The sequence below is a fragment of the Calonectris borealis genome, chromosome 5 (assembly GCF_964195595.1).
Source record: "Calonectris borealis chromosome 5, bCalBor7.hap1.2, whole genome shotgun sequence".
In the NCBI taxonomy this organism is placed as follows: domain Eukaryota; kingdom Metazoa; phylum Chordata; class Aves; order Procellariiformes; family Procellariidae; genus Calonectris; species Calonectris borealis.
Window position 1 is genome coordinate 33,963,734 of NC_134316.1, and position 13,436 is coordinate 33,977,169.

Sequence of the window (13,436 nt, forward strand, 5' to 3'; positions counted from 1 at the left end):
ACTAGTAATAGTCCAAAAGCAAGCAATCTCATCAGTATTTTTCATGTAGCTAAGAAAGTACTGCCTAGTCATCTCAGTAAGTGGAAGAAATAAAAGACTCGATAAAGAGTGGCTGGTATGTATAATAACTACAGAAGACCTAAAAGATTCCATCTGGAAAAAGGAAAAGTTTCAAAGAACTGGCAAACACTACCAATCTGCCCTCAAGTCACATATATTACAAATAAGTAAGCACGTAGGCTTCATAGTCATGATACGTGTTACTAACCAGTCACACAGCAAAAAACTGAATTGAATTAAAAAATCGGAATTGAATTCAGATTCAATACACTTGGTCTTGGAGGAGTAGTAAACGCTATTTAAGAGGGTCCTTTATTAATAAATCAAGGTTGAATGCGTAAGCTTCTAAGTAAAGCCTACGTCTTTACTCAGAAAGACAAGTGCCTAGTGCAGAGACTGACAGTGAAGGCAAATAGAAGGAAAGTTTTAGGTGCACTTTTCCTTCTTCTATGGCAATATTAACATATGCTATGTTTCCAAGCCATGTATTTCCCTAAGAAACCTTTAAGTTATATTAAATTAAGTTATATTAAATTATATAGCAATTATGTAGTTACTACTCTTTTTCACTCATTTGCGGAGAAGTTATATTTTATTTACAAGATTTGTGGCCCTTACCTTTTTAATGCTTGCAAGGTGTTCCGTGGCTATTTAAGAAAAATGGTACATACATAATAGAAATGATTATGGTATTGTTATATATCACTGTGCAAATGATTATGCTATTAGAGATAATCTAGGGTCAACCAATAGACAGGCACGCCCCAGATCTGGTCTTAGAAGTTCAGCTGAATAATAAGCAATAAGGAGCAGTAAACTGCTAAACTTAGTTGTCATGACAATATTGCTTGTGAGAAAGAGTGGGGAAAAAACCTCAACAGAACAACTCACAAAAAGTTGAATTAAAATGCCCAGTTCCTATTATGTAAAAATATATGGGCAGAGGTAATTCAAATAAGGTATTGTTCACATTTTTGTTAGAGGAATGACTGCTCTTAAAGAGTTCTTTAACATATTGCTTTGGGGAATTAAGACAAAGTTAGTGATGAATATAACTTTCTACTAAGCAATCTTCTTTCTCAATTGTGCACAACCACTTATGAGCCAGAACATAACAGCTCAATCAAACCTTATTATATCAGCTTTACTTGAACCCCTCTGAAATGTGCTGAGAAAATTCTGATATTAGTACAAGACTTAGGGGGAAAAAAAAGACAACCCAGAAAGAAGAAAATGGCTATCACAGATACCTTTTTACATTCTCTTAATTTCTTCTGCCATATAGAGCGAGCAATAGGAATGTGCTTGCTGTCAGTTACATAGCAGCTGGCTGTGATGACGTGGTGGAGTGCAGTCTTCTGGCTCATAGCTTGAAGAAGTCGCTCAACATGACGGAGGGAAACTATGGCCTCAGTCCATATGCCACCGCTAACAAGCTGCATCGTACAAGGTACTAGAGCAATCTGTCCAGCACAGTAGAGAACATCTCCAACCTAGAAGAAAATAAAAATAAGTGAATAAGATTCTGGGAGTGTATAGAAGACAAGAGAAGCACTTTTCTCTTTTCCAGGTAGTTTCTTTCAACAGTACTGTTCTTTGCCATCATTTGTCACAAATGGAGCAAACATGGCAGTCTAAAGATAATTTTTGTTAGGGATTTAATTACGATATAGAAACACAGCACTGCAATAAACTTTAACCTAACAGTTAATACATGGATGTATGTGTCAGCTCAAAACAACAATATCTGATGTTACTGACTCTTACAACTGCTGGATGTTACAGCTGCTGCATCACACTGATGCCCGAACATGGTTAAGTATGTTCTTACTTTCTTTTTTTGAGTGATGATGCACACTATCTTTGGTTCGGTGCTGGGTTTTTTTTAACTTCTAAGTCTTAAGTTAAGCTTTGTTTTATGTAAGTATATATAAGAAAGTATTAGTATATATTTGTAATGTCTTTAGTAAACTAATTTAAAAATACTATAAAAATAATACTGCAGAACAGCTAAAAGACTGTGTATGAAAAAGTCATGATAATCCACCAGAAGGTAAAAGGACATTGCAGATTGAAAATAAGATTCAGAAGAATTTGACTTCACCAAAGAGATGGGTTTACCTTTTGAAAACGGAATTAAATGGGTGGCCAGATTACAATCAATGCATGTTTTAAGCTGAGCTGCAATGCAGTTACTTTGGGCCGATTTTCCAAAGTCTTCCTGGCAACACTCTGAAGACCTACTTTCTTAACAGCAGCCAGCAAAGGAAACATTTATTCTCACTATTCAGACATCTCAAAGATTTATTATAAAATCTTAATGTAAATATCAAAACTTTTCATTCTCTTATGCTGCACTTCTCTAGAAAGTCTGTACATTTCCTGATCAGTGAAGCAGTAAATTTTATTCAATATCAAAAGAAAACTAAGTATAAAAGTGGGAAGTAAGGTGGGTGTAAGCAGCTTTGAAGTCAGCACAAGCAGCATTTTGCTAGGAGTAAGGAGAGGGAAAATGGACTGTGCAAGGAATCTTTAGGAAGAATTTTGCAGAACTTACTGTATGAACTGTAAAAATTCCTCAGAATTAAGAATAATTAAAAAAGAAATCTGTGTCCTAGAAGACATGGCAATCAAACCATGTGACAGACCCATATGCAACTCCAAATCTGTCCTCATAACTGTCTGTGTCTCACAAAAGACTCACACATGTAACTATTGGAAGAGTATCTTATACAATTTGGCATACGAGTTCTATGATTAGCAGCTGAAGAGGGGGAGGAGGCAGAGAGGAAACATATCAACTGACACCCATCAACTATTTAAATTGTTTAAAATATCTGAAATATTGTTTTGATAATGCTATATATAATCCTGAATTTGGAAAAAAAAAATATGCAAGTAATATTCTGGTTTATAGGAACAAATGGTCTTTTTTTTTTTACAGTGCTATTTTAAAATATGTGCCATTGAACAAGGGAGTCCAGCCAGCTACCAAGTGGCATACTGACAAGATGAGAAACAAATTCAGGAAGATAAGATTCAGAGGGGCACAGGTTTGTTTTTAAAGCAAGCCATTCATTTTCACCTCTGCAAAGTGAAATCCATGCATTAGTCAAAAACTCCAATACAGGTAGTTTATACTTCTACATAAAAAAAAAAATCACAGTGGCAATATTTCTTCCTTTTTTCCTGTTGGGCTGCTGGTTTTCCATGCATCACCCATGTTAATTATTAGGTAGACAGAAGAGCTGTTCAACCAGTTCACTTCCCCTATTCTTGAACAGATTGTTTGAGACATAATATGAATACTAATTAACGATAAAATATCTGTCAGTGTTTTGAAATACGGACCAAGATAGCACTTTCTTAAAGTATCGTGGATAGCTCTGATACAATTAGCCCCACTGGTCATACGCAAGGTCAAAAAAAATCTCTGAAGGATTTGAGCAAAATTGGCATCACTTTTGGCTCAGATTCAGTGGGAATTTTGCAGCGTTCTTTAAAAAACAATTTAAAAAATCCCTCTGTTCCTAACATACTTGTTTGTATCTTAAGACATAATTAATAAAAAAACAGTGTTCCTAACATGCCACCATGTTAAGGAAGGGTGGATGCACGGGGGAAAGAGGGGAAAAGGGTCAAAACATGGCCACAGGTTTGCAGCAACTGTATTTCAGGGGGAAAAAATTTAGGATAAGGGAAGGAGGAGGGATGTTCCTCTTCTCTTTCCCAGTGACGTGGTCATGAAAAGCAAGCATAAATAAACAATCAGCAGGGGCAAAGCAGCAAACCAGTACAAACACTGTTTTAGCAGATTTCAAGAGGTTGTCTCTAGAACATTTGAAGCATTATACAGAAAATTGTTAGGAGAGTAAAAAGCATTTAAAACAGGGAAGACATCATAATATCTTGTTCACAGTACTGAAATCTTACAACGGGAGATGTCACAATGTATGGTGTCAGTCCTTGTGTTGTGAAAGTGTTCTGCAAAACCCTGCTAGAACCTTGCAACAGTTTATCTTTTTGGAGCATCTACAAGGATAACAGAAGATCTTTCAGGCTATGGATTCACAGTGTATCAAGTCTAGAGGACTCGCATATCCAATAAACTCAGCATAGAAACAAAACCACAATATAATGGATGTGTATTTATACACTTGATGTCTCAGCTTACACTGATGATTTAATTTTCACTGCAGCCCATACACATATTTCCAGTGCTAAAATTTCATTAAAGATTTGACAAACCGAAAATAAAAAAACTTGTACTGCTGAGATGCTCACTTGTACCAATTTATTTCCCATATACCTCCACAGCAATAAGCAGTTTATAAATGGGGCCTCATGCGATTCCACATTTCTTCCCTTTTTATTTTCATTTGTATCACTGCAAGTTAAATGAAAGGTGAGTCTTAATAAGCTACCATAAAAGTTTAGCAGCTATTTTGCTCAGTTAGCACAACTGTAAATAATCAAGGGAATTCAGTGGACAATCAGAACCTCAGAGTATGCAATCCATACTCTAACAGATAGGAATGCTAAGCTCTTATTTGAGAATTACTACTTTTCATAGTGTAGCTGTGCTGCAGGAATTGAGAATAATATAGAGCTAGCTCACAGCTAATACAGAGGGAAGACAGTATAGTAGGAAATTATTATTTTATTCCACTTTTTTTTTTAAGCTGCATTCACTTTTTAGGAAAGCAGAAGGAAAGCATCTACGGTACCATGGAAAGGAAAAATCAGAAGAACGCTTGGTGCCACTTTGAACTGTTCTATCCCCTGAAAAAGTTTTTAACAGTATTGTAAGTTACCAAAAGGACACAACATATCTCCCACAAAATATAATTCAGAAAAAGAAACAATGAGAGAAGCAGACTTAACTGGACATAAAGACTAACTTAAGCTGCTAATTAGCAAGAGAAAGCTATAATTACTGCTACTTAGAAAAAAACCAGAAGTAATAGGATACCTATAGATATGCACTGAGTTGTTTTTTTTAATTAAAGGCCAGCAGCAACTATGGAAACTTTATGAAACTCTTCCTGCTAGTATTATTAAAACTTGCTAGTGATTAACTGGCATAATACAGAAATTGCAGGGAACTTCTAACAGAGACATTTCAACCATTCACCCACAGGTATTTAGACCAATGTTAATAGTTGCACCACATGAACGAACTCCTGTTTCTTGGAAAGGATGGAGTCAATATGCAATCAGCCAAACCTTTGTTATGAATGCAGTTTGGTGTCTGAGTGACTGCTGCCCTTTAAGAGGTCAGGGTACACAAAAGATTCAGTGACCCCCTGACCTAACAGTGAAATAACCCACCATTGCGTTCAGTCAATGCAAATAAGCATAACTGACAACGTGCTAATAGGCTGCCTCTGGTCAGCCATGTGTACCTCTGACCTTAATGAAGACCTAAATCAATTAATACTCCAGGCAATAAAGAACCTCTGGCTGATTAAGTTAGATAGAAATCATCTTTTCTAACGGGATTAAAGCTGTAAGGTGGTGAACTTTTTATTTAATGTATGATAATCCTTTCTTCCTAGGGCCCTCTTATTTTAGCTAATGACAGTAAAATTGCTTTTTGCAATGTGAAATCTTTTATTCAACTACCTAGTGTGAATAAAGTTTTAAAGGTACCATTTAGACAACAGTAATTGAAAAGCTTTGAGTTCACACTATAAACACAAATTGTGTCCGAGTAATGTGGTTCTAATACACCACAACCTTCAATATAATGCACAGGTTTTTCTTGAACTGTTACAAATTCGTAGTCTAAAAATTCTGTAAATGAGTTGATCACACATAGTTTAGTTTGATACAGGCTTTCTTCTGAGAAAATGTGTACAGTTATCAGTAGCTAAAAGATGAAGGATATATCCCTAAATAAAAAATAAAAAAAAAATGTTATGATTACCTTTGATAAAAAAAATTGACACTTAAAAGAATCTACGTATAACTTAGTAAAATGCTTGCATATCATACTCAAAACTCCAGAATGTCCCTTTAAATAAAATAATATTTTCTCCTAGTTAGGTCAAAAAATTACAATTAATCAATAGCATATTATTGCTCTCTTATTGAAATAGCTGTAACATTTCCACAATTTTCAGAGATTTATAAATCAGTTTTCCAATGCTGTGACTCCAGTTTGCTAATTTTGGGATGGAGCTTCATATGTTTCAAAAAGTATTTGATCACCTGAGGTACAAGACTACAAAACGCTCATCTTTTTGCACTGTTCTTCTCTATTAAAGTTTATTTTATCAAAGTGTGATTTAAATTTTTCTCTTTGAACTTATATATTTATGGGTTGAAAATTCACAGGACATTTTTTATCAAGAACTGAAATAAAATACTGCAATTTCATGGATGCTAAACTAGACTGTATAATTTTTTTTAATCTGCAGTTTAGCAAAATTAAGATATACCGTCCCATAAAGCCATATTTGACACTGAACACCGTGTCATAACACTATCAACACACTTAAAACTTTTTTGAATTTCCTAACTGGAAATTATACCAAAGAGAAGTATCATGTCATGCAGTACGTGTACACTGAACAGCACAAAAACTGGCAGTTCTTTAAAAAGGCTACTAACTCGACAATGCATCTGAAGAAGCCACAATATTAATTGTTATGAATACTAAATCAACTTCAAAAAACTACATCCGAATACCTCCTATTCACACTCTATGCTGCCTAACTGTAAACACCTCTGCAATCCCCTAAAAATCAAATAATTCAAATTGAGCCTTTAGACTGTGCTGGATTTACAGCAGGCAAGCTCATACAATACATTCCTGAAGGTCTGTAGTACCTTTAAGTTTAACAAAATGCTATATCCACAGACTTGAGAGGGACGATCAGGTCAGAAAGCATAAGAGATAGTAAGATCAAAGTTTCAGCTTGAAAACCATTTTTTAAACACTGTTCTATCCTATCACAGAAAATTGTAATATTTGTGTACGTATTTTTGGCAATGTGTTGGTTATATTTAAATCTTGATCAATGTCAAATCAATTTTATTCTGCTCTACAACTGATGGAAATAAAACCCACACACTTCTGATTTACAGAAGACAAAGATTCAGAAACTGAAATTTTCGCGAAAAAAACACCCCAAAAGCTGTCATTCACATTCCAAGGGAGTATGAGACACAAAACAAAAATAAACCTAGCTTTTAAAGTCAGCAACTGTAGTTATAAACATCTAGGAGAGGTTCCAATAAAGTGGGTGAAAAAAGCTTGCCATCTAATACATTCATGTGGACATGACAGATAGCCTGAAGTCTTCTCCAGGACTCTCATTTTGGCCAACTTGGGATCTCCAACACACAGAGAGGAAATGAAGAAAATGGAGGTAAAATATTCTTTACTTACTATGCATATTTTGGGCAATGTCCTGTACTGGCACACAGGGTACATATTGTTCCTTTATGGAAAATTACAGTAGACAGTTCAAAGACTTAATTGCCATAGAGGATAAACTGTTCTCCACATCCTAAAGGATGTTTTTTCCTAAACAGAAAAAGAGCAGCCTCCCTACTTGAAAATGAGCAAGCTAACAAGAGTATTAATCTTCGATGCATTTCTTCCTCGGGACAGTGGAATTCTAGTCTTCATGACTATTAATGTGTCACCTTTTACAAAGCCTACTATTTCCTCTCAAGCTTTTGAAAAAAATCACAAGTTCTCACACAACCACATTAGCAAAATCTGCCAACTGTGAAAAATTGCGGAACACTCAGCTTTATCAACGTACCTTATCTAAAAGATGGAGTAAAACTCCAAACTGATTTATCATTTACTCATTTCTTATTCATATCACTTTGAAAAAAGATGCCAAACAAAACAAATGAAAAAAAGAACTAAGATTATTCTATTCCACAACAATTGGAGTTGGGATGGGGAATGAGAGACTTAATCAAATCAGTATTTACCAAGAAAAGTAAAGGCATATTCAGGGTCCAGAAAAACAAGGTGGAAAAGATTAGTATCTAAAAGTGTAAAGCGAGGCAAGTGACTCAACATGGACATTGAGCAATGGATACCGCATTTTTAGAAAATGCATATTATGTCCACCACAGTTGACTGTGTATTTTAATTAATTATATATGCATAGATAAGGGAGGATAATGGTTGTAATTCATCTGGATTCTTAAAATATCTGATACAGCATATTTGAAAATTATTTTTAACTCTCCTAATTATAAATGCTGTTAACTAGCTGATAGTCTGTAAGGAGAGGGTAATGAAAATGGCAATGTACTGAAGTGGGGTGCCGTAGGGATTGGTATTAGGCCTGATTTTGTTTAACATCTTCATTAAGTCAATGGAAGAAGGGATTAACAGCATGGTAATGAAACCCACAGAGAATACTAAATTAGAATGTGCACCAGCAGAAATAATAAAAATAGACACAGATAGGTTTGAAATAAAGACAGGAAATAAGAAAATGAGACTTAACTTAGGAGAAATGAAAACTCATGCCAGAACATATGGCAAAAATATTTTGAAATACAGATATTCATCACGAGGGAGAAAACTTGACTGCAGAAGTGCTGAACAGTTTATATTAAATCATAACTGCTCTTTACTAGTAGCAAGTCCAGTATAGGACAAAAGAAGATACAGTCTCTGTTCTCATGAAACAGGTCTAATTCATCAGATCTACCAAATACTTGTTCCAGGATAAGTAACACCTACCCTTGGCTAATGAAAGAGTAAAATTTTCTAAAATATCAGAAACCGGTACTCTTTAGGAAAGGTATGTTTTCCATATTCCAAAATGAATACTGTGAAAGGTCAGGTGATATCAAAGTTTCAGATGATTATTCAGAGCTGAAGAAGTACTTTTTTCCAGAAGTTTTCATGTTTCATCATTAACACTGATTTTCAGTTTACAGGCTAGCATAGCTGCATTCAAAGTATGAAAAGCATTTTAATCTGCTAGGGTAAAGATATAAAAATTCAAAAAATACTTTTTTCCCCCTCTGTTAAATGGAAAATGTCTAAACCTTACATGAGGTTACATAAGCATTCATTTGGGTTTCCCACACAGTTCATTTGTGGTTTTGCTATTTATGACTATTATCCTAAACTTGTTCTGATAAGGATACCTTTATAATATACCAGCACTCTTTCTTTGTCAGTTCTGTATTAAAAAAAATATATATAGCTAGCATGTTCACATGACATTCCTTCCTCCTTGATTTCTACATTTTCCTTTACACACACTTACAATTCTAGGGGACTGGAAAGCATATATAATAAGAGAGAGAGGTTATAAGGTAATTGTATCCACACACACAATATCTAAAGGAAGATAAGGAAAAAAGATAAAGTGATGTGATATCCTTATATACCTATATGCATTTATATTACAAACCTTGTCTCTACTTTTATCCTTAAAAGGAAATCTACTTAGAAAGGGATCTCATAATATCCTTCCCACATTAACTGAAGTTTCTACTGAGAATGTCCACTCATACTAATTAAATCATCAGTTAAACTATCACTGCAGTGAAATTTCTAGGTTGAAGTTTCTACTAACAATAAGGTTGCTACTGCTTAAGGCTATACCACTGTTCTGGAATCCAAGCATCCAACGAGAATCAAGACTGCAGTCATAAAAGCCTACAAAGAGTGAGGTTTTTTCCATTCCTACCTGTCTTTACAATCCTTACTCATTCCAACTGTTGAATAGGTTAGTGTGATTATAAACAGAAGAGGGACAGCTAGGCAGAGAAAATACTCTGTATTGAAAGGTGAAAGTTGTTCATCACACGACAGTAATTCACAGTGTATGAAACACATTAACACTGTGACATTCTATTCTTACAGAAAAGATTTTGTTCCCAGCCATCACTTGGCTTAATATTCTTACTCAAAATATGCTTTTCATGAATGTCACTGGCTACTTTAAGATACTGGTTTGTGATAACTGGGAGATGGGAAAGAAAAAACCAATAAACTGTTTGAAAACAGTTAACTGTAATAACAGTATTACTAAGCTAAAAGTGATAGTTCTCATTCTAGCCATATAGTGTGGTTTCATACTTTACCTATCATCCATGTATAACCAGTCTCACATGGATTTTACTTATATCTATGACTACCGAAATAATAATCAACATTAAAACACTTTAATGTACGTCACAGATTATTTAGTGCAGAAGTCCAACTTACAATAGACATACCCACCACCTCTCAGTGGAAATGAAAGGAGCCTTATTTGTGCAACTACACATACATGTACAGTACACATAATAGTAACGCATATAGAATATACAATACATAGTATTTATCACAATCTTTTCCCTATTTATTCATATTGCAGTGAGAGTACTTTTTTACATAACAGAATACCTTTCTCTAGAGACCCAAATTCCAATGCAAAAATGTGAGTCAAATTCTGATTATACTTTTAGAAACTGAAACTTGTAACAAAGATCCACCAATATATTTAATATTCTTGGCCAAACTAATGTCATATTATCTTTTCTGCATCATCAGTTAAACCAAACTTGACAAAGAGATTAGTTTGGGTACTAGGAACCCCATGGTATCAGCTGCAAAATCCTGTGAAATCCAGCAGCAGAGGAAGAGTCCATAGTTAAAATTCTGTGTTCTGAGCAGTAAGACATGACCCAATCTATAAATTTAAAGAATTTGTAATTTGACAGTGACAACATATTATACATTCTCATATAATCTGAAATACAATGTTCATGAAGTGCAATCCAAGAAAAAAAATGCATTAGGAAAGTAATGCCCTTGTAACATGCATGCAATTGCCTATCCTAAAATCTAAAGATTCCTAACAGTTAGAACAAAATAAAATTAATGGAAATCGGAGAAAGAAAGCAACAAGCTCAGAAATACACTAAATATGCTCATCCAAACACATTTTCACAACTTTTATTTGTTGTACCCTTAAACACTGACCTTTTATCAGAATTGCAGTGTGGACAACATCCCTATATAAAATATCACTAAATTCCTAAATGTGCAATCAGGCAAATTTTACTATGTACCATTCAGAGGGCAGATTTTCCCTTAGATCGGCAGCACTTCGCGACAAGAAGTTACGTATTGACTAAGTGGTAACCTGTACCATTTAAAAATCAAGTTTCTGTAACAAATTATATTTAAATTCTGTGTTATAATTGGACTGTAACTGTATGATAATTATCTTATGTGCTGTAATATATATTCATTTGGATATGGATTTAGAATCTTGCTTTATAATTTTCCTAATTTTTTCTGTTGTGTTTTTTTTTTTTTACATTCACCTTATTGTTCTCTCATAATACTTATTTTGAGGGAATTTTCTAGATGGTTTAAAAGGATAAAAGTTGAGAACTGGAAATTGCAGTATATTGACAGTATATTAGTAACTGATAGACTACTAATAAAATACGTATCTTGTGTTCTGCCAACCAAGCTGCAATCATGTTTCTAACCATCTTACAACACAAAATTAGGTCAAGAACCAGTGCTTGCAAACTTACCATGTGCTTAGCCCTTTTTGTTTGCATTATTAATAAAAGTAGTTATTTTGGCTAGTAAAAATTAATTGCAGAGTCAAGCTCTCTGATATAAAAATGGGTACAAAGCGAAGTATTGAAACTAAAAGGGGGTGGAGGGGCAGAATGCAGTAAGGAATAATCCAGCAATTAGGTTAATCAGCTGCGATATTGCAGAGATCCAGGTTCAAATCCCTTCTTTGGTATTTTTCTTTTGCCCAGTAATGGCAGTGCTTTTGCAGCAATGGGCAGTCCAGGAAGCACATCCCTCAGTGTCTTCTACTGGAACTGTTCTAATTTCTTTAAATAAACTCATGTTCTTGGACCAAGACTCAGTTCTGTTTCTTGATGAGTGTTTTAATCAGTATGCTAGAAGTTGATAGAGGATGGAAAGATCCCTCTCTATGACAAAAAGTATTAGTAAGGATCTGAAAAAGCTTTACAATGAACATTACATCAAAATTGATACATTCCCAATTATGATTCCTACCTTGATAATCCAACATTTTCCAAAAATAAATGACCTACTGAAATTCTAAGTATTCCAAACTGTTATGAGATGGTCATTGTTACTTTCTAGCTTTTTGAAATACTAAGCATTTAGCAATATGAAAGATACTTAACATAGAATAAGCCTTACGCTGCAGAACATTTAGACCAAGATGATCCTGTACAAACACAATTTTTGTCAAACATTTAGACTACTTCAAAAGTGAGTTGATAAAATGGAAATCATGTGGGGAAGGTAGATTTAATAACAGTTTTGAAAATAAAATAAAAATACTTACAGAAGCCTAATGTGAACGTGAGATGTGATCAAGAAGTTCTCTTTGAAGTATAATGGTTAAAATTACTTACGCACAGAAATGATGAATTAGAAACAATATCAATGACATTACTATCAGAAAATCTTTGAACTTCTTATTTGAATTATATAAATAACCAACAGAGCACCTCTTCAAAAACAGAGGCTGTATCAAAGTCTACAAATTATGCTAAGAACAATTTAAATATCTAATTTTGCTTTTTGAGCTAAGGAAAATTATAGATGCTTTGCTGAAAATATGACCTTGTATGACAATATGAATCTCTAATATTTTGCTTTTTCAGCCCAACAGAAAGAGCTTCTATTTATCAGCTAGACAGTGCACAGTATTTGAAAAGTACACAAAAATGCCAAATTTTCCAGTGATGGAAACTGTGTCGTATAAATTTTACATTGTATTTACATGACATATAAGATTGAAGTTGCAGGACTTGACTGTTCATCTATCAGTTTCAAGTAATGTTTTAGGGTTTTGTGAAAAGATTGGTTTTTGTTGTTAAAAAAGTTTGGCCAAAACTCCACCAGCAAGAATTATTTGTTATGAAGTCCAGTGAAGTATAGTTAACACACAGTATCTTTCAATGTGTGATTCCAGAATCTGCATTTGGAAATATAACTGTTCACAGCATTTAACTCCGAACGTCAGGGTTTCTGCCATTCAGGCCTGAAAGAGTTAAAACCTATAGCTCTTCAACAAAAAACAATTACATGTTTTTGCAGAAAAATATCACATGCTGATAGTGAATAATTAAATGCTCAAACCAAAGAGAAATGAACTATTTCTGTGATGTTTTGAACTTCTAATAGCTAGTCTGATTCTTCAGAATAATAGCTGTGTTAGAATCAGGAAGGACACTAATGGGGAATGAAGAAGGGTATGAAAGAGTAATGCATGTAATATGAAGAAAGGTGGAGAAACAGAATAATTCCAACTGGTATTTTTATTTGTTGTTTGTAATGCTAACTCATAGTGTCACGGACATTTAAGTAAAGGAGTGTTATTCAT

The 13,436-nt window shown here is 34.2% G+C and overlaps 1 protein-coding gene across 1 annotated transcript in view; it reads right to left on the reverse strand.

The window, feature by feature from the left end:
• DPH6 (diphthamine biosynthesis 6) overlaps window positions 1-13,436 on the reverse strand; it is a 214,549-nt gene that overhangs the window by 65,712 nt on the left and 135,401 nt on the right. Inside the window, exon 13 of the mRNA XM_075151761.1 lies at window positions 1,311-1,553. Coding sequence (XP_075007862.1) covers window positions 1,311-1,553 — 243 coding nt within the window. The remainder of the gene's footprint in view (window positions 1-1,310; window positions 1,554-13,436) is intronic.